The sequence below is a fragment of the Callithrix jacchus genome, chromosome 17 (genome assembly GCF_049354715.1).
Source record: "Callithrix jacchus isolate 240 chromosome 17, calJac240_pri, whole genome shotgun sequence".
Classification (NCBI taxonomy): domain Eukaryota; kingdom Metazoa; phylum Chordata; class Mammalia; order Primates; family Cebidae; genus Callithrix; species Callithrix jacchus.
In genome coordinates this window covers 35,964,461-35,989,191 of record NC_133518.1, presented here as the reverse complement: position 1 = coordinate 35,989,191, position 24,731 = coordinate 35,964,461, and the positions used below count along the sequence as shown (strand labels likewise).

Genomic DNA, 24,731 nt, shown 5'->3' with positions numbered 1-24,731 from the left:
TGTTCTTAGCTGATCCAAATAGAGGAAAGTGGAAGGAAAAGCAGGAACACCTTTGGCACAAAGTTAAATTAAGTCAAGTCAAGATGAGACTCTCACCCAAGCATCCTTTCCTGAAGTTAAAAGAAATGTTTCAATCTGATACATGAAGGAAAGAAAAGAAAAGAAAAGAAAAGAAATGTATGTTGGCAGCTGAGATCTTGCTGATGAATACCCTTGGCATAGCTGACTCTCAGGTCACACTGCTCCTGTGGATTGGTTGCTCTACACCTGCTGAACAGCTGTCACACTGGGACACTCTTTCCTGGGCAGTCCTCTCATCTCTCTCCTGTGCCCTATCTCCTGTTTCCCAAATCCCATTTCTTCTGTTCTTGGAAAAAAGAAATCTCTTGTTTTGGTGGGGTACATTCTCCAGTGGCTTCTTGGAAGGGAGAGTTTTTGAGAATTTACTCATTTGAAAATGTGGAAATCATGGAAATAATTTTCTTCAGAATTCTAAAGGCATTGACAATCTTAATCTTATTTAGCTGTTCAGAAATCTAAAACAACTATCATTCCCTACACGTTCTTTGTGACTTTGGCTATTTCTCTTGGAAGCTTGCAACTATCTACATTACCTCCAGGTTTTAAAATGATGAATTGTGTCTTCCAATCCTATGTTCTTTTTTCAAGAAATTCCAATTACTTGGGATTGGACTGCATAGACTGACTGGCTTTCTAATTTTCTTAGCTTTTTTCTCCATTAAAAAAACTTTTATTCTTATTGTTTTAGTCTCTGGATGATTGCTTGATTTCATTTTACAAATTTTCTACTGAGTTTCTCATTTATGCTATCTTATTTTTAAATCTCAAGAATTATTTTTGTGTTGTTCTGTGAATGGGTTTTTATTAATAGCATTCTAATATTGCTTCCTGAACAAATAATAATTTTTTACCCCTCTAAGAATATTGTTAACAGTTTTTAAAAAGTTTTCATCTCCCCAAGATGGTTTCATCCAAACTGATCTTTTAAAAAATGTGTTTGTTCTTTCTTTTTTTAAACCATACTGAGTCAATGAAATGAGAAGTTGGTTTTTTGAAAGGATAAACAAAATTGATAGACCACTAGCTAGATTAACAAAGAAAAAAAGAAAGAAGATCTAACCAAGCACAATTAGAAATTAAAAAGATGACATCACAACAGATCCCACAGAAATACAAAAGATCCTCAGAAGTGACTATGAACATCTTCATTCACACAAACTCGATAAATGGATAAATTTATGAAAAAATGGATAAATAAATGGATAAATTTATGGAAACACAAGGAATTGAACAAGGAATATTGAACAAGGTTGAACAAGGAAGAAACAGAAATGCTGAATAGAACAGTAACAAGTAATGACATTTAAGCAGTAATTAAAAACTGACCATTCAAAAAGCCCTGAACTGAGGAAGAGGGACTCCTCCCTAACTCACTCTACAAAATTTGTATCATCCTAATACCAAAATTTGTCATAGAACAATAAAGAAATAAAATGACAGACCAATATCCCTGATGAACATAGATGCAAAAATCCTCAACAAAATACTAGCAAACCAAATCTGGCAACACATCAAAAAATTAATCCAAGTGGGTTTTATTCCTGGAATGTAAGGTTCAGCATATACAAATCAATAAATGTGAATTACTACATAAGCAGAATTAAAAACAAAAACCATATGATCATCTCAATGATGCAGAAAAAACATTCAACAAAATCTGACATCCTTTCATGATAAAAACCCTCAACAAACTAGGCATGAAAGGAGCATACCTTAAAGTAATAAGAACCATCTGTGACAAACACACAGCCAACATCACACTGAATGGGAAAAAGCTGGAAGCATTTCCACTAGGAACTGGAACAAGGATGACCACTCTCACTATTCCTGTTCAACCTAGTAATGGAAGTCCTAGTCAGAGCAATGAGGCAAGAGAGAAATAAAAAGCATCCAAGTGGGAGCAAAACCAACACCTGGCTCAGAACAGCAGCTGCTGAGGTGTCCCTGGCAAGTGTTCTTCCACCTGTCCACAAGCATGGGGAACATCTTCGGCAACCTCTTCAAGGGCTATTTTGGCCAAAAAAAAAAAAAAGAAATGCGCATTCTCATGGTGGGCCTGGATGCTGCAGGGAAGACCACGATTCTGTACAAGCTTAAGCTGGGCAAGATCCTGACTACCATTCCCACCATAGGCTTCAATGTGGAAACCGTGGAGCACAAGAACATCAGCTTCACTGTGTGGGACATGGGTGACCAAGACAAGATCTGGCCTCTGTGGCACCACTACTTCCAGAACACACAAGGCCGGATCTTCGTGGTGGACAGCAATGATAGTGCGTGAACGAGGCCCGTGAAGAGTTCATGAGGATGTTGATTGAGGATGAGCTCTGGGATGCTGTCCTCCTGGTGTTCGCCAACAAGCAGGACCTCCCCAACGCCATGAATGTGGCCGAGATCACAGGCAAGCTGGGGCTGCACTCCCTATGCCACAGGAAGTGGTACATTCAGGCCACCTGTGCCACCAGTGGCGACGGGCTCTATGATGGACTGGACTAGCTGTCAATCAGCTCAGGAACCAGAAGTGAACATGACCCCTCTCCCTGTCACTCCTCTTGCCCTCTGCTTTACTCTCACGTGACAATCGTGCGGCTCCTGGTGTGAGTGTCAGAAGCTGCCTCCGTGGTTTGGTCACCATGAGCATCTCACCGTGCTGTAAATGTGGCAGACTCAGCCTGCAGCCAGGCTTTTTATTTAATGTAAATAGTTTTTTTTTCCAATGAGGCAGTTTCGGGTACTCCTATGCAATATTACTCAGCTTTTTTTATTATAAAAAGAAAAATCAACTCACTGTTGAGTGCTGAGAGAGGATGTAGGCTCGTGGGCACCTGGCCTCCAGGAGTCACTGTGTTGGGCGAACCGGACATGCTCTTGGCTTTAGAGCTGTGTTGAAATCCATTTTGGTGGTTGGTTTTTAACCCAAACTCAATGCATTTTAAAAAATAGTTAAAAATCCAAGTCAAGAACACTTGAACACACAGAAGGGAGACCCTGCCTACCATAGATTTGCAGTTATGGCCTGGATGCCGGTTGCCAGCCCGTCTGTTGCCTTTAGAACATGAGGCTGTGGTGTGGCAGAATTCATTTTCAGAATTCTGCATGGTCACAATAGAGATCCCCGCAACTCGCTTGTCCTTGGGTCACCCTGCATTCCATAGCCATGTGCTTGTCCCTGTGCCCCCACTGTTCCCAGGGGCCAGATTGGGAGCCCACAGCTGCCCCACTCTCCTGCAGGCCACCTCACCCACCTTCAGGCCACCTCACCCACCTTCAGGCAGCCTTTGGGACGCAGGGCCCCACCTGTCCCTTGGTCTTCATGTGGCCAGAGTGGGTCCATCATCCCCAGCACTAGTGCTCGCTCAGACACTTTGGCAGGATGTCTGGGGCCTCACCAGCAGGAGAGCGTGCAAGCCTGGCAGGCAGTTCACCTAGACCCACAGCCTCTCGGGAGCACCCCACCTCCGTGTGTGACTTGGTGTTCTCTCCGTCAGCCTGCAAGGGTCCGATTTGCCATCGGAAAAGACAACCTCTACTTTTTTCTTTTGTATTTTGATAAACACTGAAGAAGCTGGAGCTCTTAAATTTATCTTGGGGAAACCTCAGAACTGGTCTATTTGGTGTCGTGGAACCTCTTACTGCTTTCAATACATGATTAGTAAATAACAGTTTTGTATACTTGTTTTCAGTTTTCATTTTGACAAACAAGCACTGTAATTATAGCTATTAGAATAAAGTCTCTTAACTACTTTTAAACAAAGGCATCCAAATAGAAAATGAGAAAATTAAATTACTCCTCTTTGCTGAGGATATGATCTACACCTATGAAACCCAAAAGATTCCACCAAAAGGCTCCTAGACCTGGTAAACAAATCCAGGAAAGTCTGTGGATTCAAAAATTGATGTAAAAAATTAGTAGCATTTCTATTCACTGATAACATTCAAGCTGAGAACCAAATCAAGAATGCAATTCCATTTACAATAGTCATACACACACAAAATAACTTGAAAATACATCTAACCAAAGAGGTGAACTATGTTTCTGAGGAAAACCATAAAACACTTCTGAAAGAAACAATAGATGACGCAAAGAAATGGAAAACCATTCCGTGCTCATGGGATGACAGAATCAATGTTAAAATTTCCATACTGCCCAAAGCAATCTATAGATTCAACACTATTCTTATCAAATAACCAATGTCATTTATCACAGAATTAGAAAAAACTATTTTAAAATTCATATGCAACCCCGAAAGAGGTCGAATAACCAAAGAAATCCTAGGCAAAAAAAACGAAGACAGTTCAAACTCCAATACAATGCTGCAGAAACTATTAATAAAACATCATGGTACTGGTACAAAATTAGACACATAGACCAGTGGACCAGAATAGTGACCTCTGAAATAAAGCCACACCCCTACAACCAACTGATCTTTAATGAAGCTGACAAAAATAAACAATGGGGAAAGGACACCCTCTTCAATTAATGCTGCTGGGATAACTTGCTAACCATATGCAGAATAATAAAACTGGACTCTTACTGTCACCACATACAAAAATTAACTCAAAATGGATTAAAGGCTTAAATGTAAGACCTCAAACTATAAAAATTCTAAAAGAAAACCTAGGAAATACTATTTTAGACATTGATCTATGCGAATAATTTATGATGAACACCCTTAATGCAAATGCAACAAAATAAAAAATAGACAAATGGGATTTAATTAAACTAAAGAGCTTCTGCACAGCCAAAGAAACCATCAAAAGAGTAAACAGACAACCTACAGAATGGGAGAAAATATTTTCAGAATATGCATCTGGCAAAAATCTAATGTCCAGAATCTATAAGAAACTTAAATGAATCAAAAAGAAAAAAGCCAGAAACCTCACTTAAAAGTGGTCAAAGAACATGATCAGACACTTCTCAAAAGAAGACATACAAGTGGCCAACAGACATATGAAAAAGTGCTCAACATCACTAATCATCAAAGAGATGCAAATCGAAATCCAGTGAGATACCATCCCACACTAGTCAGTATGGCTATTATTAAAACATCAAAAAATAACAGATATTGGTGAGATCACAGAGAAAAGGGAATGCTTATACATTGTTGGCGGGAATGCAAATTAGTTCAGTCCTTATGGAAGGCAGGAAATTTCTCAAAGAACTAAAAATAGAACTACCATTTGACCCGGCAATCCCATTACTGGGTATATACCCAAAGGAAAATAAATTATTTTACAAAAAAACAAAACAAAACAAAACAAAACAAAACATGTTCACATGTATATTCATTGCAGCACTATTTACAGTAACGAAGACATGGAATCATCATAAATGTTTATCAATGGGAAAGTGCATAAACTGTTGCACATATATACCATGAAATACTATGCAACCTTTAAAAAAAGTGATTTCATGTCCTTTGCAGCAAGATGAATACAGCTGGAGGCCATTATCCTAAGCGAATTAATGCAGATTCCATTACACAAACAAAATATTGTGTGTTCTCACTTATTAGTGAGAACTAAATCTTTGGTTCACTCAAATATAAAGATGGAAACAATAGACACTGGGGACTCCAGAAGGAGGGAGGAAGAGAGTGGGGCAAGGGCTGCAAAACTTCCTATTGGGTGCTATGTTCACTAACTGGGTGATGGAATCAGTAGCAGCCCGAATCTCAGCATCATGCAATGTTCCCTTATAACAAACCTGCACATGTACCTCCAAATCTAAAACTCAAATGGAAAACAAATTTAAAAAATAAAAATGTATTTGTTCTCTATCTTTCATGCTCTGTATCTTTCATCAGATGTCTAAGACACTTGACTATTTGCTCTTACTCATGAGTTAAGAAAAGGGCTGCTTGGGAACTGAGAGTGAGCTTTGAGTTTACTGACTCTGAATTTCACTGTTGCGTGAATTGGGTGAACCATTGACTAAGGAATTTCAAATGCCAATATATTAGTTTCTTATTGCTTCTGTGAAAAATAATCACAGACTTAGTGACCAAACAATACAAATTAATTATCTGCAGTATCTGCAATTCTAAAGAGTAAAAATCCAGAATCAGTGTCACTGGACTAAAATAAAGGTGTTGGCAGGCCTGTGTTCTGACAGTTCTAGGTGAGAATTTGTTCCCTTGCCTTTTCCAGTTACCAGAGGCTGCTGCACTCCTTGGTTTGTGCCCCTTCCTTCATGTTCAATGCCAGCAGTGTAGCAACTTCTCTCCTCTTTGATTCCTACTTCCATCTTTACATCTTTTCTCTCTGAATCTAATACTGTGACCTGCCTCTATAAGGACTGTATGATGACACTGGACTCCCCTGGATAATCCAGGATAACCCTTGCCTCCATTTTAAGATCCTTAATTTAATCACACCTGGAAAATCCATTTTCATTCATTCCTGTGTAGCATATTCACAGGTCCCATGGATTAGAATATGGCATTTTGTGGGGGCTATTATTTAGCCTACTACAGCCAATATTTAAATTTTTGCCTTTGCACTGGCCAGACTCCATAGAGAGAGTCTCCAGCTGGGAAGGTCAAACTCTGAATGGCCATCAACTTTCTGAGATCTGAGTGGGTTAAGAGGGCTTGTGGGAGGAGTGCCTCAGCATTCATCCTTCAGGATGCACCAGTTACTTAATTCTTGTGATTTTGGGGTAGTCTTCATATCTTTAGTGAATCTAGTTTCCTCCAACTCAGAGAAGACCCTCTATTTTACGCTTCCCAGAGAACTTTCAAATGTCAGTCACTTCCCAGAGGCATAGAGAGGAGGAAGGATACAGGACTCACAGAATTTCTGTTTTAAGGGTCTTCCTTCACTTCCAGGTCCAGAGGGCTCTGATACTGTCAATTTGAAAATCTCTGGAAAATTCTGAGGTGTAAATCAGGTTAGCCTTCAGCTTCCCCTACTGACAACTCAAGATTCTCATGTTTCTTGAGTTGGTTTGGTCAGTTACTTGTCATCAATATGTTTTGTAGCTTCCAAAATTTTATTGCTTTTGACATCTTTCCTAGTCTCTCTGTATTTGTGGTTTTGTGTGTTAAAAACAAACAACTTTTATTGTAAATTTAGTGTGATTTTATGTAGGAGTAAAATAAAGAGAGGGGTGTGTGTGTGTGTGTGTGTGTGTGTGTGTGTGTTTTCATCTTAACCCAGACAAAACATTTTTAAGTTTTGTTCCTTGGACTAGGCATGGTGTGATCTCTGACCTGGGTAGCCACATCCAGTGCTCTTTCTAAAGTAAAAAAATTTCAGCGGCCAGGTTTCTGTATCTTGCCATGCCCATCCAGTTGCACACACTCAAGCTTGACTCCTTAACTTAATTTCCTACCATATATCTCGGTTCTTCTATAACTGGAATCTTCTCCTTAATTTTCAGCTTCATCTCACAAAGCAGGAAGCAGAGCCAGCAGGAGTCTTTCTGAATACAAATAGTTATGGTTTTCATAATGGTAAACTTGGATATCCCCTAATTCCTTATAGCTTTCCAAAGGGATGGAAAAGTGTAGGCTAGAGGCTGGGTTTTTGCTTGTTTGTTTTTATTGCATTTCAGATTTTGGGGTACACGTGAAGAACATGTAAGATTGTTGCATAGGTACACACATGGCAGTGTGGTTTGCTGTCTTCCTCCCCATCACCTATATTTGGCCTTTCTCCCCATGTTATACCTCCCCAGCTCCCCACCTGAGGCTGGGATTTTAAGAATCAGAGTATGATGTCTGTTAAGCTCACGGTCGCCAAGCATGTGACAAAAGGTAAGGAAGTGCTGGCCTCTTGTGCACTTCGTCTAGTCTAGCAATGCCTACCTACCTTCACCTTCTTTCTCTCCCAAAATGGCTGACTCTTTGCTGTCCCTATGAGCTTTCTCCATTCCCTTCCCCTTCTGTTGTTTTTGTGGCATTTCCAAGTCCCCACCATCCCAAATCTCCAACTGCACCTGGGTTCTGATTTAAGACACCCAGGAACTAAGAACTTTACATGTTCGAACTCAATTAATCTTCACAAGAACCCTATTATTATTCTTGTTTTACAGACTTAGAAATTGTGCACAGGGAGGTTAAGTAAACTTGACCGAAGTCACACACCTAGTAAGGCAGAGTCCAGATTTGAACGGGAGAAATTTGACTCCAAAGTACATCTTTATTCCACTATGCTGTAGGCTACCTATAAATCATATCCACATGCCAAATACAGTTTTATGGCATGCATATCAATAAAAGTATACAAATCACTATATAAATCCATGCGTAAAATATAAATAATTCTCAATTAGGATTAGCTGGTAATATTCTCTCTCAGAATTAAAAAGTAGAAAGATTATTTCTAGAAAGGGTAAGAGAAGACCAGTCACACACACCTGTATAAATTTTTCTATTTTAAACTCCTTAAATGAATTTTACAGACAGAATTAGAGGACACTTCCTTTTTAAATAACATTTATTTTTTTCTAATAATTCAAGTACATAACAAATTTTAAAAGAAAATTTGAAAATACTGAACAATGTAAAGAAAAGAGATATAAGTCATAGTCCTATCAATGGGTGATAATTATTAAGTATTAACTTTTGTAAACTTAACGCTTTCCTTTTCAGCCTATTGCATCTAGTCTCTCATCCAAGTAATAACCTGGCCCAACCCTGCTGAAGCTTCCAATATAGGCATTTTCAGGGTGGTATGACCACAGATAATGAAACTATTAAATTTTAAATATTTTCTGGTCTTTACATATCTGAAGGTTTATACATGTCTACATGTAATTATATGGTTACTTAATTAAAAATTTGGGCTCAAACTGTATATATATGAGTGTGTGTGTGTTTGCGTGTGTGTGTATATGTGTTGTTTCTTTTTTCCTATTTCCTTTGAATTCACAAGGATATAAAACATGCATATTCAGCTTTTTTAATTTAAAATGACATGATTAGCATATACTCTTCAAATATGGAATATTTGATGGCTGTGTTAAAATTTAATTTTCCTGATAGAGATATAATGCTGCATTTGGCTGTAGCTCTGATGTGTCCAATGCTGTGGTGGAGTCATTTGGCAAACATCTATTAATATTTCGTTCAATGTATGGTGCCATGCTGAATCTAAATAAGAGATAGACAGTCCAAAAGTATCTGGCAAACTGAAGAGGTGAACCTGCTAGAAGTCAGTTTACAAGAGGGCTGATGAGACTTTGAGAGAATTTTTGACAAAATGGTCCTGGATATGACTAGCTTATGGGATTGCTAGAGAAACCCTGGGCTGTCAGAGAGGAGAGGTGACCCTGAGTACAACATGGTATCCGTAGCTTGGGTTTGTCTCCTGGCCCAAGACCCTCAGACCTCATGTTTAAGTTCTTTGGAAAGTAGAGTTATTGAATGAAGTTCTGTAATACTCTGGAGCCTAAGCATCTCTGTCTTGGCATCCCTCCAACCCAACATCTAAAAGGGAAACTTCGGTTGGGTCATTTTGGTTGCAATAAACAGAGCTGCAATGATTTAGTGGTGGGGGTTACTAAAATGATCAGCACAGTGACAAAGAAGAAAGACTATCTAGAAATCCAAGAGTAGAAACCAGGCCTAGTATATATTGTCACTGTTCATTGTTGGCAAAGACAGTTTTAGGAAGCTTTGGAGCAGAAGTTCATATATCCTCCTTTTAATATGATACCATTATTAAGATGAACCAGATACTCTCTGTATGTTGGCTTCCTTCTTTATCCTTTAATCACTCCTTACGGCAATGCTCAGGTTGCTTCATTCTTAGCTTCCTAGTTCAAAATCTGATGCTTGAATAACCACCAGTCTTGTTTGTACAGTGTTTCACTCCAGGCTAAGTCAGAGGCCACTAGGAAGACAATAGGCTGTCCATGACTCTGGGGCCTGTCCCAGTTCAGTCAGCTAAACCCAGAACATGAGGGCATGGCTTGCTTTCGCGATGCTAGTTTCGGCAAAGGCTGTGAAGAGGCACCTTGGTTGGCACGGCAGACATCAAGGAGAAAGACATTCTCTCCCACATCCTCCCAGCCTACTCTCTGGCTTTGGCACAGAGCAAGTGGCAGACCATTGTTGACAGTGTCCATGGAAGAGACAAATAGGGAAATGGCAGAAGTGTTGAGGCCCAGTGCACCTGTGATGTAAGCAGTGCTCAGCAGGGTAAATTATAAGAAGCAGAAAACCTGGTATGAGCATTCAACACTGAGTGCCTACTGGGTCCACTGTGTGCTGGGTCTTGTGGATGGTGGAAAAGTTTGTAAGCTGTGACTACTGTTCATGAGGAGGTCATGGCATGTATAGGTGGAAAGTCTGTAAATCTTCTACTTTTTAATTACTTAAAAATAAATATAGATACTGGTAACTCCCCGTGACACAGCTATTGACTGGTCAGTGGTCATTTTCTCTTGCCCATTGAGATGTTCCCTAGTTGCTCACTTATTTTAAGACTACCTCTTCTGCTCCATCACACTCATCATCAGGAGTCAAGAAGGAAGAGCAAGAGTTTAGTTTGATTGTATAAGCTTGTATAAAACTCTTTTTGGCTTATCTATATCACTACTTCCTCACTGAATGTTGATGAAAATGTCATTCCACGAGTTTTACAAATAATGTTGAGGAATGTGGAAAGAGCATATGCCTTAAAGTTTGGGAAAAAAATTAATAGTGAAAATATGAGTTTAGAAAATATTTTCATTAAAGCATATTCAATAAAGAAATCTTGGAAAATATAGAAAAGGGGGGAGAAGGATCATCAATGCCCCAAATCAAGCATAGTTGGCATTTTGTCATATTTCCTCTTAGATTTCATTTTCAGTCTAAATTGTGATTATTAGTGTTTCATTTCCTTTAAATAGTTATACTGTAAACATGAATTTGTAACCTGCTTTTTGATGTAGCATTATTTGTAATGTATAAAACATCATTTGTAATGACTATGATTTTACACCACAAAGCACTCTTTATTTTTTATTTAATTTTTTTTAATATCAGAAAACATTTACAGTATTTACCACTCTTAAACCTTCCTCTAAGTTTAGAATTTTGGAGCATTTCTAATATTAAATAATGTTGTAACATACATATTTGCATAAATTCTTCTCTCATATTCTTATTTACTTCCCTAATATAGATTCTTAGGAATGGATTTGTTTGATTAAAGGGCATAAGTATTTCTGAAGTTCCTGATGGCCCAGAGCACAAGGGTCATGTGATATATAACATTACTTAAAAAACATTCTAAATGGAGGAAGGGTGGCATACTTTTATGTGCAGTGAGGACTGCAAATTTCACAAATAAACACCAAATGGAAAAAGCACCATCGTTTCAATATTGTCCTCAAGTCTACACAGTTGGTGTAAGATTTAGATAGATGGCTGTGTCTTGATAATGGAAAACATTTTTGTCCTTATTCAAATGATTCCAGGCTATAGAAAAAAAGGAAAAACAAGTGATTAAAGTTACAAATTTGTCTTGATTAGTAATCCGCAATCCAGATAGCAACATAAACTTACATTTCATATTCAAAACGTGATAGAACAGAAAAACATCTATTTGAAATTGCTAGGAAGGGTATTATGCATTCTGTGTTGTTAAACAAAATACAAGAGATCTAATTCATGATTTTTCTTCACTCTGGACTTGTTGATAGTAGTTTCAACCATAACTAAATATTAGTATTTCAGCAGATGAAATAGAAGTCGTTTCAATAGGATAAAGAGATATTTCCCTTCTTTGAAAGCCTCACTATGCACTCAAGATAAAGGTTTATTAGTTGAATGTAGCACATTCAGAAGAGAAGTTATTTCATTGAGATAAGGTTTTGAGCCTTTGCTTATCTTATGAACAAGGAAATTCTTGATAAATGGTAAAAATTCTTTATGCTTTGGATTATCATTACATAGAATACTAAAACATTGCTCATTCAAAACATTTATGAAGTCTTGCTATACAACAAGAAATGCAGATTTTACAATTACTAAATTGATTCAACCCATATAGATAAGCCAAGACACATCGGGATATCAGAAAAAATTGAAATATTAGAGCTTGAGTAAAGATGAGGATAGTAGAAATGGCGGGGGGAGGTGGATGATGGAATTCTAAAGTCTTTTTAACAAGACTCATTGAATCCTGGAAAGTGAGAGTAATACGGATGAGCTACAGGTGCCCATGAGAATCTGTTACCTGGATGATCACTGAATAGCTTCCACACAGTATCCTGGATAATTGGATGACTACTCTGATGAGGCAGATGATCACTTGAAGCCCACTGAGGGTTATAAGAATGGAAAATAAAATGATGTTCCACTCCACAACATGTGCAGGTTCCAGACACTGAATCCATATGCTGGAATCTGTAAGAAAACTGAGAGAGAGACCCATGGCCAAATCTACAAATTATATAGATAATTTGTTATTATCTATATAAAAAGTTATATTCTATATAAAAAGTTATATCTCTATATAAAAGTTAAATTATATAGATCATTTGTTATTAGATACAAATTAATATGTTTTAAAAACCATTCAGATACGCATTTTGGACACATCATATGCATAGCACTGAGCTAGACACTTAGTTTATTGTAAATGTGGTGCCTGTCTTACCACTCCCATGACCTCTCCTCTTCATTTTGCTTTCTCCTTTTCCAATTCTCTCCTGCTTCCTTCTTTTTAACTCTTTCCCTCCCTTTATTTATTTCCTACTCTCTAATGCTCCAGGAAATAGAGGCACTTTGGGAATTTCTTGATATTGTTAATGGCTCTTGTCTCCAATAGGAAAGAGCACTGAATATGAAATCAGAATTCCTGGATCTGTAGGATATTGAGCAAAGAACTTGATCCCTCTGGCCTGCAGAGTCTTATCTTGATAAGGGGGTTAAAATATCTAACTTTAGAGTCATTGTGAATATTTGGTAAGAGTGTACAAAAATGGTTTGGAACCTGTAAAGTACAGTAACAGTGGTTTTCTGCTAAATTTCCCTAGACCTATCTCATATCCCATTTACCCCTATCTCTGTCTCAGCCACCAGGGAAGTGAATCCCTCCAGATCCTTTTTCTAGACTCCTAGTACATGCTCTGCATAAATCATGTAGCAGTTTAAAACACGATGACTTGCAGGGCTTCTGCTTATCTCCCAGACTATGGTACTGTTTATTCTTCTTGTAAACAGTACCATAGTTTACAGAAAGGCCTAAGTGCTCTGGCAGCGTTGGGGAGGAACAGAGAAGCTTGCCCTGACACCTACTCCCTGCACTACCTCCACACACAGCTCTATGACTCTATGATAGCATTGATTTCATTTGTTTTAATTCTATCTGTATCTGTATATCTATTTATGGCTGCATCTATATCTGCAACTGTTTTTATTCCCTTAGCAGACTGTACTCTAAGAGCACTGACCATGTTTTGCTCATCTCTGAAGGGCCAGCTCTAAACTCTAAGGTTGTGCTTGACAAATTGTAAAGATCAGTAAGTATTTATTGAATGAAAACAAACTCAGGATCCTCACCAGCCATCATGTTAGTGACTAAATCTGTCGGCTACCTGGCAGGTGGGGAATGTCACCTGTTAATAATAAAACCTGAGAATTTATCACATCACATTTGTGCATTTCTTCCATTTAATTCTAAATTCTATGAGATAGAAGTGATTCTTGTTTCCAACTTACAGAAGCTCAGAGATATCCAGATACTTGTCTAAGGTCATGTAGCTTTATAAGTAGGAGGGAGGGACTTAAATTTCGATCTATAACCATCAAATACCTGTGCTCCAAGGGCAATGTTCATTCACCTTAAGGTTTCCATCTTAGTAGAATGTTCTGTCAGGTCTGTCTGAGCTCCTGAGGGAAAGGACTCTGTGTGATTTACCTCTGATGCTCCAGCACTTACTGCGAGGCCTAGAGACCTAGTCAGTGCTCAATGAATATTTGCTAGATAAATGCACAAATGAATAACTGATATGACAATTCAGTATTAACACCTGCTCCACCATGTATTTGTCAAGCCTTGGAAGCTTCTTGAGGGGACCAGAGACTTAGCTTGCCTATATTGCCTCCAATCAATGTTTCACCTTGAAACATTTTTATATAGACGGAAACAGGTGAAAAAAATCCTCTGAGGCAGCTTAAGGGAGTAATGGAGGGGCATACGGGCAGCCTAGAGAGTCATGACTTAAAAGGGGAGGTTTTGGCCTGGTGCAGTGACTCACACCTGTAATCCCAGCACTTTGGGAGGCTGAGGCAGGCGGATTACCTGAGGTCAGGAGTTAGAGACCAACCTGACCAACATGGAGAAGCCCTGCCTCTACTAAAAATACAAAATTAGCTGTGCATGGTGGTGCATGCCTATAATCCCAGCTACTCAGAAAGCTGAGACAGGAGAATCGCTTGAATTCAGGAGGTGGAAGTCACCCGAGATTGCGCCATTGCACTCCAGCAAGGCCAACAAGAGTGAAACTCTGTCTCAAGGAAAAAAAAAAAAAGAAAGAGGAAGGTTTTGGTTTTGAGTGAGAAAAAGTTCAGGGGCCGATGGTGTTAAAAAGGGGTCTTTTGCACCCAGTGGGAATTTCTGTATTAGAGTCTTCTTTACTGAGCCCCGTCAATTCCCAGTTGGAAGAGTGTCTCCTTCAATTGCTCAGGAAGGTCTGAAGTTATTGTGTAGGTTTTCCTGACCTGAGGTAGAGTCATGTTTACTAAAAGAGGTCATGATATGTGGCACCATGTAAAATCTTCTGAATGAAGGCAGCTGTAGGCACAGAAACAGCTCTGCCATGCAGGCCTAGATGCACGTGTAAGACTTCAGATAGACATAGGCCTTGAACAAATAAAGCCAGTCATGGAGAGTTGAGAAGAAAATATAACTGACCCCAACGAATGGTACAAACACTCCCTCATTTTATGCCATTAGAATTCTGAGCACAGGCTAAAAACTAGAGATTCAATGGACCTCTCCTGTATTTCTTTCTGGGCCCTGCTACCTCCTAATCCGCATCTGCTGCCAGGAACCCAATACTCCCAGCACAAGGCCAGTGTGAGGCATTCTGAGACCCAGGATTGGGTTGTGAGGCTCATGACTAAATTACTAGCCTTCTGAGCAAGGCTTCCTCTTTAGATCCTACTCCAGTATAAGCTGCATAAGCTCTGCTAATTCCACAAACTCCTGTACCGAATCGTGTTCCTAGATCTCAGAGTGTACTTCCCTGCTCACCCTGCCTGATTCTCTCTCTTTATCATGCCTGCTACTATACCCTGAGTGACACTGTTCAAGGGCACCATGGTTTCTCTCCTCCTCAAGCCCTTTCACACTTGTAACAAACCACACTTCCAACCTAACCTAAAACAGAATTGAGTTGCTGGAACCACCCAGGCCATAAGCTCCAGCTGTTACCAGACCATAGTAATCACACAACTTTAATATGAAGCATGGGAGAACACACCTTTCATTTGGATATTTCCATGACAGCCTCAACACGTTGAATGAAAATGGCATTAAAAGACTGAAGAAAAAAATCTAAACAAAGAGCCATGTAGGAACAAACTGGTCTGGATATTAGTAAACTAATAGGAACATTCTGCACTAAAACAGCCACATGGACCCCCAAAGTGATCACTAAAAATAAGTGTGAGCATGGGCCCGAGGCCAGGTATTTCCGATTTCTGATCTTCTTGGCTTGGGGAATTATTCCTTACCGTCCAGCAGTGCCTTCAAAAGCATACTCCCAGCCATCAAGGGTGCGGCAATATGGGCCCTGGACAAGACCCAAGGCAGAGATGACCAGGCAGTATCCAGAAAAGGCAATTCCAAGGGAAGAAAAGATAATTGACAGCAGTGTCTAAATTAAAATATAGAAGCAGGTTAGTGTCATAGAATGCGACAAGGGGGTATTGTGGATAAATTATCAGAAAGCTACATTCCCCTATTCAACCAGGCTCATGTAGTCTATACAATACTAAATGCCCACATACAAATAAAAACAAAAGTAAGCCAAACCTATTTGATCTTAAAAATAAGTTTTGAAATAACCTTTTGTTTGGCATCACACAGAGGTAAGTAGGTAATTTACTAAATTTATTTTTTCTTTTTGGAATTTTGATATTAAAATAATGACCACTTCTTATAAAAATGCAGTGAAGGATGTGATCAATCAGCCCGTAACTCTTTATTGAAGACCTACTCTTTTCTAGGTGAGTGGGTTCTCTAAGAATTAGAAGCTATGACCTCTGCTTTCCTCTTGTAAAGATACCTTAATATATTTACAGGAATATAAAGGAAAATATCAGGTGTAACCTCAATATTTATACACATATTCAAGTGAGGGTAGAATTGATGGAAGGGGGTGTTTTCATTTGAGTAGAGAGAATGGGTGATATTCACAGGCAGATCAGTGTAAGCAGAGCTGTCAGAAAATAGGTTTAATCTAAGAGGGGTTTATTCAGATGAGTGGGGAGAAAGATTCTGAAGACAGATTGACATGGTACTAATGCTGGAAAAAAGTTTGACAAGACACAGTTATGCTCTTGAGTAGCTTAAAAAGTGAGTACAGCTTGGTAGATCCAGGCCAGAGCTGGCCTTGAATGCCAGATCAAGGAATCTGGACTATCCTTCTGGGCAAGGGGCTTCCCTCCCCACAACCTTTTATTTAAAAAATTTCAAATCTCCAAAATATTTGAAAGTATAGTACAATAAATCCCTACATACCCTTTACCTAGAATCACCTAAGTGAATATTTTACCATATTTGTTTGTGCTTTCTCCCTTCTCTGTGTATACATACTCATGCAAAGTATATATATATATATATACACCTGTGTATTTATTAAATGTTTTTGTTACTGAGCCATTTGAAAGTAGGTTGCAGACATTATGATATTTCACCCCTAAAAATATCAGCATACATCTTCTAAAAATAAAAATATTTTGTAACTTTAAATGTTTTTGTACAGGATCCAATAAAGGTTTATGTACAAGATTATATCTCTTTAGTTCAATTTATATCAGTCTTCCTTTTTGTTTTTTGGGCTGTTCAACTTTTTTAAAGAATCCCAGACAGTTGTCTTGTAGAATATCTCACATTCTGGGCTTTTTTGATTATTTTTTCACAATTGAATTTAAAAATTTTAGCGAGTATACTTAATGGCTATGGTGTACATTGTGGGCCTCTCATACTAAGGGTGGTGCTAAGTTTGATCTCTTGGTTAAAGATGTCCTTCAAATCTCTCCCCTGGAAAGGTACATTTTTCACTTGCGGTTAGTAAATAACTGCCAATGTAATGCTTGGAGACAGTGTCATATTCTGTTTCTTAATAACATTTCAACTAATGGATCCTCATATTCATTGATTATCAGTGATCACTGGGGTTCCAATGTGGTGCTTTCATAATGCTATCATTTCTCTCCATTTAGGTTACTATTTTTCTGCACAGAACAACTTCTGTTTGTTCCCATTTCACTCTCCTTTGCCTCTCTCTATATTATCTGGACTCATGGATTTTCTAATTCACTGAACTATAATCCGTAAATGCTATTATACTTTTAGATGTACAGATGGTCCAAATTTGGCCAGTGGGAATATTCCTGTAGGTCAACTCCTATGCTCTTTGACACACTCCTGCCATTCTTTGAACATGTTCTTGCTTTCTGGCACAAGATATTCCAGGTTCATTTTGAGCTTATCCTTCCATAAACCTGGAAGAAGCTGGGATTTTGTTGTTTTTTTCTTTATTGTTGTTTTGAGATGCAGTCTCACTCTGTCACCCAGTCTGGAGTTCAGTGGCCCGATCTTTGCTCACTACAACCTCCAACTCTTGGGTTCAAGTGATTCTCCTGCCTCAGCCTCCTAAGTAGCTGGGATTACAGGCTCTCTAGCTAATTTTTGTATTTTTAGTAGAGACAGGGTTTCACCATGTTGGCCAGGCTGGTCTCAAACTCCTGACCTCAGGTGATCTGCCCACCTTGGCCCCCCAAAGTGCTGGGATTACAGGCATGAGCCACTGTGCCCAACCAGAAGCTGTTTTTTAAACAAGTACTGTAATTGGTTTTTGAGGAAGGAAGTGATATGCCCAAAATATGTTTTGGAAGAATCTGAATCATAGTTTTATTTTCTGTAAACTGTAGACGATGTTGACAGGAATAGCACCTATGTAACGGAGTGATTTCAAAAATAAAATATAATAAAATATTAGCTATGATTCCAAGTGCCCTTATTTAGCCAATATTTGTTTTCCAGGAATAATTGTCTAAGAATTTTGGCAGAAAACCAGACTCCATGTAGGAATGGATAGTGCCTTAGTTCCCGCTGCTATAACAAAAATACCTTAGACTGAGTAATTAACAACAGAATTTTATTATTTACACTTCTGGAGGCTGGAAAGTCCAAGATCACTGGCAGATTCAGTGTCTGGTGAGAGCCCATTCCTCATAGATAGCACCTTCTATGTGTCCTCTCATGGTGCAAGGGGTTTAAGAGTGCTCCCCTCAACCCTTTTATAAGGGCACCAGCCTCATGCATGAGGGAACAGCCATCATAACTTAGTCACATCCAAAAATGTCCCACCTCTTAATACCACCACGGTAAGAATTAGGTTTCCATGTGAATTTTGGAGGAACACATGCAGGCCTTAGCAGGCAACAGCCAATAAGTGAATCAACTTTCACTACATTTCAGAAGTTACAAACTGACGCAGACTCAAATTTTCCTGCAAGACGAACTTTGTTTGGTTTAAATGAAGATTAACTGCCAATATTTTACAATTGAAAAGTTTTACACAGAAATCCATATTTTTACTTTCTACTGAAAACTGAGAATTATTGCTCACTTCATCACAGCTACAACTGGCTGGATTTGAATAGCAGCTCCTTCTCCTCCTTGGGTGGGAATTGTGCTCTGATGCCTACCAGATTCATTTCATTCATTTATATCACACATGTGGCTTCTGGGGGTCATTTTAATTGAGACTTCTACTATTTTTTATGACTTTTTTATTGTACTTTAGGTTCTGGGATACATGTGCAGATCATGCCGGATTGTTGCATAGGTACATACATGGCAATGCGGTTTGCAGCCTCCATCCCCCATCACTTATATCTGGCATTTCTCCCCATGTTATCCCTCCCCACCCCCTGCTGTCTCTTTCCTCGCTCCTGCCAACAGACCCCACCCAGTGGGTGATGCTCCCCTCCCTGTGTCCTGGCCTAAAAATTTAGTTGTGTCTGGGCACGGGGGCCTCATGCCTGTAATCCCAGCACTTTGGGACGTCAAGGAGGGAGGATCACGAGGTCAGGAGATTCAGACTATCCTGGCTAACACAGCAAAACCCTGTCTGTACTAAAAATACAAAAATTAGCCTGGCGTGATGGCGTGCACCCGTAGTCCCAGCTACTCAGGAGGCTGAGGCAGGAGCATTGCTTGAACTCGGGAGGTGGAGTTTGCAGTGTGCCGAGATTGCGCCACTGCACTCCAGCCTGGTTAACAGAGGGAGACTCCATCTCAAAAAGAAAAAAAAAGAAGAAAAAGAAAACAATAAAAAAGAGAAAATCTGTTTGCATTATTCTCGCTGATACTATTTTAATTATTTTTAAAGTGCCGATTTAAAAAATGCACCTCACATACACCCAACAACATGGATGAATCTAAAAATTATTATCCTGGATGAAAAAAGCCAGATAAAAAAGACAAATACTGTATGATTCCACATGTATAAAATACAAACTAATCTATAATGACAAAAAGTAAATCAAAGGTTAATCTTTTGAGGTTGGCAGAAATACTCTGTTATCTTGACTACAATGGTGGTTTCATGTGTGTAGTCAACAGTTAAAACTCACGATATTGCATAATTTTAATGGATGCCATTTATTATATGTAAGTTAGCCCTTAATAAAGTTAATAAAGAAAAAATAGACTAACAGAAACTCAGGAAAAAGTATTACTTCCTAATTTTATGTATCTTTAAATCCTGATTTTCCAAAAGTGCATCAGTAGAACAAAGGTAGAGGAAAGACTAAGCAAAATGGAAGACAATCTTGGTAATAAACTCTTCTCTGTACTGATAGGGTACAGTAGTACCCTACTGTACCCTATCAATACTGTCAATATTTTTGTGTTTCTGAGTGACAGGAAAGAAAGCCAGAGCCCACTCAACCATCCTCAAAAAAAAAACCATTGCTCTTACCACGTATTTTTTGCCGCAGTTTTCACTCTGGCAACATTTATATTTGCTATTATTCTCCAGGACTAGAAGAGCTGTTGTTACTATAAGCATCTATAGGAGGGAAGAGATAAAATGTTAGTAATGAAATGCTAGTTAACATTTGTGCTTATAATCAGGGGACAGTGACTTCAAGCATAGATTCTGGGGTCAGGTAGATTTGGGTTTGAATCCAAGCTCTGCCACTTTCCAGCTGTGTAAATTTGAGACTCATTCTCTATGAAATGTTATCAAGAGGTTGTTATGAGGTAATATATGTGACATTTTGAGGATAGTGGTTGACTCATAGTAAGTGACTGATAAATGTTAGCTATTATTATCATAGTTACTAACCATTGAAAGCTAATGATTAAGGAGAAGTAAATGGTATGGATGGACCTGAGAATACCACCTGCCTTTCTCAAGGACTCAGTTGTAGAGACCCAAGGAAAATCATTCACCAGACTTTGCAGTTTGCTAGCCTCTCTTCATTTACTGTCCTCCGGGAATGGAGGTGAGAGGCTCAGATAATTGGAAACCATATCTCTTTAAAGTGAGTTCAATTTCCCGATGCATTCAAACCATCTCAGATTTAAATTGTTTCAGTGTGTTTTGTATGTATCAAGTCAACAAAGTGGGAGAATTCAATGAATTCTATTTTCTTTTCTTTCTCTCTTTTCTTTTTTGTATTTTAGGCAAAAGGCTAAAGCTAGAACATGAATTTCTTTACCATTATAATTTCCGGTTAGGCTAGATTATGGACCATGAATTGCTTATGGGAAATTCTGCACCCATTTTTTTACTTTTACTATTCAGGACTGAATCTTACAGCTGAGATCACTGTTATTTTACTCTTCATAGCCAACATTTCTAGTTTCCAAATTTCTTCAGCTTTCGTTAATTTTTTTGGTTCATTTAATTATTTATCTATATTCTTCTCCTTTCTCCTAAAAGGATATAATGCAGTTATGGTAATATATTTTAATAATTCCTGGAAAATGAAAAAAATAGAGAACAGGTTTCTTTTCCTAGTTTTAATTTTTACATGGAACATAAGCACAAGTGTCCTATATTCCTCTCCTTTCAACATCGTTAGTTCTCACAAATTGAAATAAATTCTGGCCTAATCTTATTTATGTCATGCCACTCTTCTATTTATTGCAATTGCATATTGAGGGGGAAAATGATGAGATAAGGCCAAAGCATAGTAACCAGCTTCATTACAATATTGATAGAGATAATTAGGCCTAGACCCTGTCATCTTATTGCTCAGGCATCAACTGTTGAAACTGCCTTCTTTTTTTCATTTCAAAATATAACTGCAGTGCAGAAGAGTCAAGAATAATGGAGGTATATTACACACAATTCCACCACCCTCGTGTGTCTTCATGTATTTATTTCTGGTGTTTTCCCACATATGTATATTTGACACAGCTGCAATAGTAATTTACCCACAACTTTGTTGTGTCTTTTTTAACTTAATATGAAATAATGTGCGTTTTCCATGTTGTTACATCTTCATAATTATAATTTTCACCATTGTTTATTTAGCTACTTCTCTGTAAGATACTTCTTCGAGTTATTTACTATTATACCAATGCTGCCACAAACATCTGTACACATAACTCTTTCCTTATTTTGGGTGATTTCCTCAGAATAAATGATGAGAGGTAGGATTACTGAGTCAAAGGACATAAGCATTTTCATAGATCTTGGTATATCATACCAAACTCTTCCCCAAAAGACTGACATTACTTTGTAGTTCAGCCAACATTAGTGATGTGCTTATTTCATAGCAACTTCAATAACGTTGGATATTAATATTTTAAAGTTTATTAATTTAATGTGCAAAATGAATAAATGAAAACTGCTTTACAACATAGCTATTAAAATATAATTAAACACCCCACAAAGATGTAGAAATAGATTATTTCTACATCTCTTCTACATGATTGGTGGTCTGATTAGCTTACAGTCTATAATGTGTTATTTTTAGAAATGACTTGACCAGGAAAAGCGTCTTTTCCTCTAAGTTGCCAACATGATTTACTATCAGTTTGTTTATTTTTGAAGAGCACAAAGTAATCAGGAAAGTGTTCGTGGATTACCGTTGATAATTCAATCTACTTTTCAAACTCTCCCTCCATTATGAGGGTCTCAATGTGGGACTATTTAATGATGACACAACCCATTCTTTAATAATCACGTAATTACAACAGTCACTGGCTATCTACCGCATGTCAGTCTCTTTCCTGGGTACTTTATCTATATATATTTTTTATCTCGAAAAGTAAATGCCATTATTCACATTTTTCACATTAGAACACTAAGGCTCAAAGATACTGAGTAACTTGCCAAAGGTCTCATGGCACAAATGACAGAGCTTAGATTTACATGCAGGTTTGTCTGAATATCCAAGTCTCTGCTTTTTTTCATGCTATCCTAATGCCCCTTCAAGCTAGAAAAACATGAGCGCAGACAGAAAATCTGTTCTAGAAAATAGTAATGCCACTGAAGATCAAATAACTTAAGTCGATATGCAGGGCTCATGAGAACATACTATTTTTACAAGTCAGTGTCCCACAAACTTTCATTAGGACTGACTTCCTGCATTACCGAAGCTGCATTGTTGAGCAGCTTATTGAGAACAAAGCCATGTCCCAAATCCTAGCAGATCACCTGCCCCTTTCCCCGCTTCATCTTTCAAATCCTACACGCAAGATTAGCAGAATGATTTTTCCAGTATTCATTATTTTTACTAGGCTCAAGGTAAATCTCAACAACTCCCCCTTCTCTCCCAAGTCTCCAAAGTCACACTTACCATGACGCCTGAGAAACAGATTCCTTCAAAATACCACACGTAGTTGGTGAGTTTATTGCTGGATGCATAGGAAGTTTGCCCATTTGGGAAATACAATAATATGTTCACAATTATACTCCAAAGTGCAAGCGGAATCAGCAGACAACTTAGGCAGCTTCCACACTTTCGAGACCCCATTTTGCCCTGCTTAGAACCTGCGGGAGATTTCAAGAGCACACAGTCACAGAAAGTCTATTTTTCTTCTTCCTACCTGACCATTTCTTTCTTTTTTTTCTTGAGATTACCTCCCACTTTCAGGGTCAGAGCCCTTCACTTCATATTCATGAGGAGACAGGGGATTGGAATATGTCCGCAGCCAACAATCTCAGTGGGAAACAGTGGTTTACTGTTTGAAGAACAATAGACAATGATCAACGACTAAGAGCTGAGCTAGTCTTCATCCTGTGCCAAAGGAATCCGGTGTTTTTTGCTGCTTTTTAAAATAAGTCATTTTCCTCTGTATTAAAGCACCGAAGGCTTAACCCTGACCCTGTTTTAAGAAGGAAGTTGGGGTGGGGACTGGAATTAAACGTAGCACATTTCATCCAACATTGGAGAGAGAAGGTTAAAGAGAAAACTACCAACGGGGCTTATATTTAGAGCTTGATATGTTTGTTAAAATGTCTTGACTTTATTCTCTTTATGTATCTGTCTTTCACCTAGTGTGCTTTTTGTGTGCTCGCTATTCACCAAGCTTTGTTCAAATTGCAAGGGATACGGAAAGGACTAAGAAAGGGGCTAGTGGATGAGAAAAACCAAATATCTTGGCTAGATCAGTACCGCTTTCCTTCCAAGAGTTTGCATCTATTATCTCTACCTCTCTGAAAATGAATGAGAGAAATAAATGCATATTTTTCCTACTATTAAGAAAACAAAGGTAGGCCAGGTGCAGTGGCTCACACCTGTACTCCCAGCACTTTGGGAGGCCTAGGTGGGTGGATCACCTGAGGTCAGGAATTCAAGACCAACCTGGTCAAGATGGTGGAACCCCATCTAGTCGGGTATGGTGGTGGGTGCCTGTAATCCCAGCTACTCAGGAGGCTGAGGCAGGAGAATCGCTTGAACCTGGGAGGTGGAGGATCGGACCACTGCACTCTAACCTGGGTGACAGAGTGAGACTTTGCTTCAAAAAAAAAAAAGAAAGAAAGAAAAGAAAAAGAAAAAGAAAGAAACTAGCTATCCAGGTTCCAAAGAAGTTTCTTGGCGCCCCCTTGTGGATACGATTTTTTTTTTTTTCTCTACAGTGCTTTTGATCTAAGTGCATGAAAAAATCTAGGCATTAGATCTTTTTTCCAGTCACATAGAAGCAGCATAAAATTATATTTACTAGAGTTACTGGGATGATTGGGAAGAAAATAACATTTTTGATTGAATATTCACTGAGCATCTCTTATGTGCTAGGCACTGTACTTGATGTTTTAAAAGGTTCACTCTGGCTGCTGTGTTGTAAATAGGTGGTAAAGGGTATGGAGTAGACAAAGGAAATGAATTCTGAAGCCATGTCCACCATCCAGGTAAGAGATGATGATGACTCCGATCGTGATGTTAGTAGCAGCAGAAGTGATGAAAAGAAGCTGGACTTGGGATATATTTTGAAGCCAGTGACAACAGGGT

The 24,731-nt window shown here is 38.5% G+C and overlaps 2 protein-coding genes and 1 pseudogene across 6 annotated transcripts in view; 1 reads left to right on the top strand and 2 right to left on the bottom strand.

Annotated features, from left to right (window-relative positions):
- The window catches only part of LOC103788828 (ceruloplasmin-like), a 60,019-nt gene extending 56,888 nt beyond the window's left edge, over nt 1-3,131 (bottom strand). For 2 of the 4 annotated variants that reach the window (XM_078354020.1, XM_078354021.1), the window contains exons 1-2: nt 3,078-3,131; nt 2,870-2,961 (exon numbers count right to left, since the gene is read on the bottom strand). The gene's annotated coding sequence lies outside the window, so the exon portion shown is untranslated. Of the gene's footprint in view, nt 1-2,869 lie in introns of all 4 variants that reach the window. The other 2 variants (XM_078354022.1, XM_035278462.3) reach the window with 1 other exon arrangement.
- Nucleotides 2,057-2,606, top strand: LOC100403632 (ADP-ribosylation factor 1 pseudogene; annotated as a pseudogene).
- Nucleotides 3,132-11,023: 7,892 nt separating the features above from the next.
- Nucleotides 11,024-23,457, bottom strand: TM4SF18 (transmembrane 4 L six family member 18). 2 transcript variants are annotated; one of them, XM_002759504.7, is made up of 6 exons: nt 23,363-23,457; nt 23,079-23,272; nt 20,243-20,332; nt 15,762-15,904; nt 12,256-12,436; nt 11,024-11,495 (listed from the first exon to the last, which is right to left on the bottom strand). In XM_002759504.7, the coding sequence occupies exons 2-6, from the start codon at nt 23,253-23,255 to the stop codon at nt 11,481-11,483; spliced, it is 606 nt and encodes a 201-aa protein (XP_002759550.2). In that variant the 5' UTR covers nt 23,256-23,272; nt 23,363-23,457; the 3' UTR covers nt 11,024-11,480. The 2 variants fall into 2 exon arrangements, with proteins under 2 accessions (XP_002759550.2, XP_035133913.1); XM_035278022.3 differs by having other exon boundaries at nt 12,256-12,425.
- Between the last annotated feature and the right edge of the window lie 1,274 nt (nt 23,458-24,731).